Raw genomic sequence first — 3,403 nt, 5'->3', positions numbered from 1 at the left:
TAGATCTCTGCTGTACGGACACTCAGTGAGTCGAAGGATGAGTCAAACAAAGTTCACAAAGGTTCTTACCATGCATGACGGTTGATTCAACCTGCTTATGTTTCCTTTTCAACCCACCCCCATCCACTTCTGGGACCCTCTTGTTAAGAATCCATATAAACGTTTGTCTCCGAAAGAAACCTGTTTCAACTCCCACATAGCTTTGCTTAGGTCCAAGGAACTATTGACCGGACTGATGAGTGATTTAACTCAGCTGGCATTATCCACATAACTATGTGGAAAAATGTCTTTGGAAACAAAGAAAGCTATATTTAGAGTGGAGTTTATATCATAGACTTGGCTGTGTAAGCTAAATGTTAGAGAAGGAGAAGGCTGTTAGTCATGAGGACTTGCGGCTTCAGGATGTTCCCTGTGCTGACTAATACTAACAGAGCTCATACTTAATGCCTCATCTCTGATCCATGGTCTCAACCGGTTTACACTGGTCCCTACTCTGGAGACCTGCCACCCCCCCCCCCCCTCCCCCCCCCCCCCCCCCCCGCCTCTCACTGTCTGTCTGTACCAACTCGTGCTCTCTCTCTTTCTCTCTCTCTCTCTCTCTCTTTGTCTGTGCCTCTCCCTCTCGCTCTCCCACACCTCTCCCTTTCTCTCGCTCTAGTACTCGACTCGGGTCACCAAGGCAATGCCCCCAACGCCGGGGCTAGAAGGTTGTCTGCCACAGTGTCTGCTGACATCAAAGCGAGTGGCGCTGTGCTCTATGAAAGGCAGGAAGAGGGTGGGAAAGGACAGACCAAGTCAAACATATCACCTGGCCCACAAGACAACCAAGGAAGTTGTTTCAAACACTTAGCTTTCTCTCCCTAAACTACTAGATAACCATAAAAGGACAAACCAAGGAAATCAATTCCGGGTTCTACAAGACGATATGTAGGCGCCAAAAAAGATACACATTGTTTACGCTGGAGTGAAAAGTTTTGAAAGTGGTCTCTATATTTAACACAGACACTTTCTATCCACAGATGCCATCGTGTTTTTGTTTTTGTGTGTGTGTGTTTTTTTATGATGGCGATAAAATTCGGTGCTCCTTGATCAAATCAAACAGCTTGTCTGGACAAAACGAGAAGAACAGCTCAAGGTAGCTCATAAAGTGAGAGTGTCTGTGTGTGTGTGTGTGTGTGTGTGTGTGTGTGTGTGTGAGGCGTGTTTAGAGGCTGTAGCCTTGATGTGTCTTTACTCCTCCCCAGGTGATTATAGTACCTGAGGACAGCTCCCCCCACCCCCACCCCTCGGCAGGATGGGTCTCCTGTATCTCTGTAGGCACATGTAGGAGTCAGGTACCATCGAATGTCAGGTGACGCATCGCAAAGCCTCAGAACCGGTTTGAGCTGGCGGAGGGACTATCAGTGCAATGAGATTAGCAGACATCCACTCACTGATCCTCATGGCTCCAGCTTATCCTGCCCAGGCAGTGTAACATGATGAAACTACCAGTTTCACTGCACACAAAAAAACTGCATCTGTAGGTAAAAATATCAATTACCAAAAGATATGTTTGCGTGAATGTGTCTCTTTTACTGTCTGTGAGCAAGGAGATGGAGTATGATGATGTGGCAGGTCTAAGCCCAGTAATACTGCTAAACCAGCTTTTATCTGGGGAGCCAGGATGATACGCCCTACACAAACACTGCAGCAATTCTACTCAGCTAAACTGGTTTGCACCGGTTGGCCAAAGCCGCAGAGCAGGGAAATCTGATGAAGGCGAGCCATGCCATGTGGAACTCTACCCACAAGGCAAACACCTTGGTTTCATCCCAGAGAGAGACAGGGAGATGAAACGGAACAAATAGAAATGTGACCAACATGAGCACCGTGCTTAGTTGAGAAATTATAGTTCTGGATGACATGAATCAATCGTCTGCACTCAGACTGGCTATTTCATGGTATTTCATTACCACTATTTATAATACAATTTAGATTTTCAAAAATGTTCATACAAAAATGGTCCACCACAATATCTGAGCTGTCAGATTTCACATGAAATGTATTCGAAATAGTTACCTGATTTAATAGTAAGAAGCAACACAAGTGGCTCAATAGGTCTGTGTGTCAAAATGATATATACTATTGAAAAACTGAACTGTACATTGTTTGGTACAATATAGGCTCAATGCAGGCCTATAAGTAAGTACATCTCAATATAGGCCTGTTTTCGGTTGTCCTTATCAGTGGTGTAACACACCATTTCAAACACATTTACCTCAACTAGGAAGATTGAGGAATTCACCTCATTTTCAGAAAATGGATTCATCACACCATACCCTGTGTTAGCTCAGGATATTCTGTAAAATACCAGAGGACTCAATAAAGAAGGATAAGGACAGCAAACGTAGGTTAATGTGTAATAATTTATTGAAAGACATTGCAAAAAAGACATGGGACATAAATGTATGTCATGACGCTATAACATGTTTGTGGCAAATATACGTTAGTGGCCACCAATAAACAGTGTTAGCATGTAGCACAACGTGAAACTGATACAGACAAGGCATACTGTTTGTTCTCAGAACAGGCAATTCAAGGCAGTGTCTTCGGCTGCAGTCTGACGATCACAGTTGTGGGAAATCAGCACCTATGAGGTGCAAAGCAGTCTCGCATCCACAAGAATGCATAAGTCTGATGGAGAGCGTTTGCTTGAGCCTCCTTGTTTGTTACTGGGGACTGGTCTCACGCAGGTATTCCGCATCATTCCACCTCCCTTTCTCTATCCCTCCATCGCGCTGTGTCCGCGCGAGTCCGGTCATTTAGCACGGAGTTCATCTCATCTTCACCGATTAGCCCCACGCGAGAGGCCACTGGCTTGACTGTACATCCATGCCGCTTCTCGGCCGGCGACAGGCTCGTGTCACCTGTCAAGTTAACGCTCACATCGTATGTTAGTGCACATCGTTTCAGCTCATGCGGAGCTGAGAGCCAATAAGCAGTCAACGCAGTTTGAGCAGGTGGCGAACCATGCCTGCAATCTGGAGGAACTTGTCCTTCTTTCGCTGCTTAAGCGCCATCAGGGCTTTGGCTGTCTCCTCCGGGTCTTGGGTGAAGGAGAAGATGCTTCTCACCCTCTCCTCCGCCTTCATGTCCCCTGTTTTCTGGAACAGCCTCATCAGTGAGTCTTGGTTGACGTTCTCGAAAATGTTGGGCACGGCTTTCTTGCGGTAAGCGGTGTCAAATTTGTTCCCATGAACCGAAGGGCTGACACGGCTGGAGTCGGATGAGACGTAGGTAGACATCTTGTCTGAACAGGTTTAGTGCTCCCCCAAAGCTGTTAAGACCACGCCGTTGCCTGTTGTAAGGAACTTGACGCGACTGCGATAGAGCTCGGAGTGAGTGAGCAGTGAGACATCAGCCC

At 46.4% G+C, this 3,403-nt stretch overlaps 1 protein-coding gene across 1 annotated transcript; it reads right to left on the bottom strand.

Moving 5' to 3' along the window:
• Window positions 1-2,387: 2,387 nt before the first annotated feature.
• Window positions 2,388-3,403, bottom strand: tcima (transcriptional and immune response regulator a). Its single transcript, XM_062451554.1, has one exon. The coding sequence runs from the start codon at window positions 3,282-3,284 to the stop codon at window positions 2,982-2,984; it is 303 nt and encodes a 100-aa protein (XP_062307538.1). The 5' UTR covers window positions 3,285-3,403; the 3' UTR covers window positions 2,388-2,981.

This window comes from Osmerus eperlanus, chromosome 25 (genome assembly GCF_963692335.1).
Source record: "Osmerus eperlanus chromosome 25, fOsmEpe2.1, whole genome shotgun sequence".
NCBI classification, from domain to species: Eukaryota; Metazoa; Chordata; class Actinopteri; order Osmeriformes; family Osmeridae; genus Osmerus; species Osmerus eperlanus.
This window is presented reverse-complemented; position numbering and strand designations above follow the sequence as displayed.

Excerpts from the sequence above, each read along its gene's own strand:
- tcima (XM_062451554.1), bottom strand. The coding sequence starts at position 3,284 with ATGTCTACCTACGTCTCATCCGACTCCAGCCGTGTCAGCCCTTCGGTT.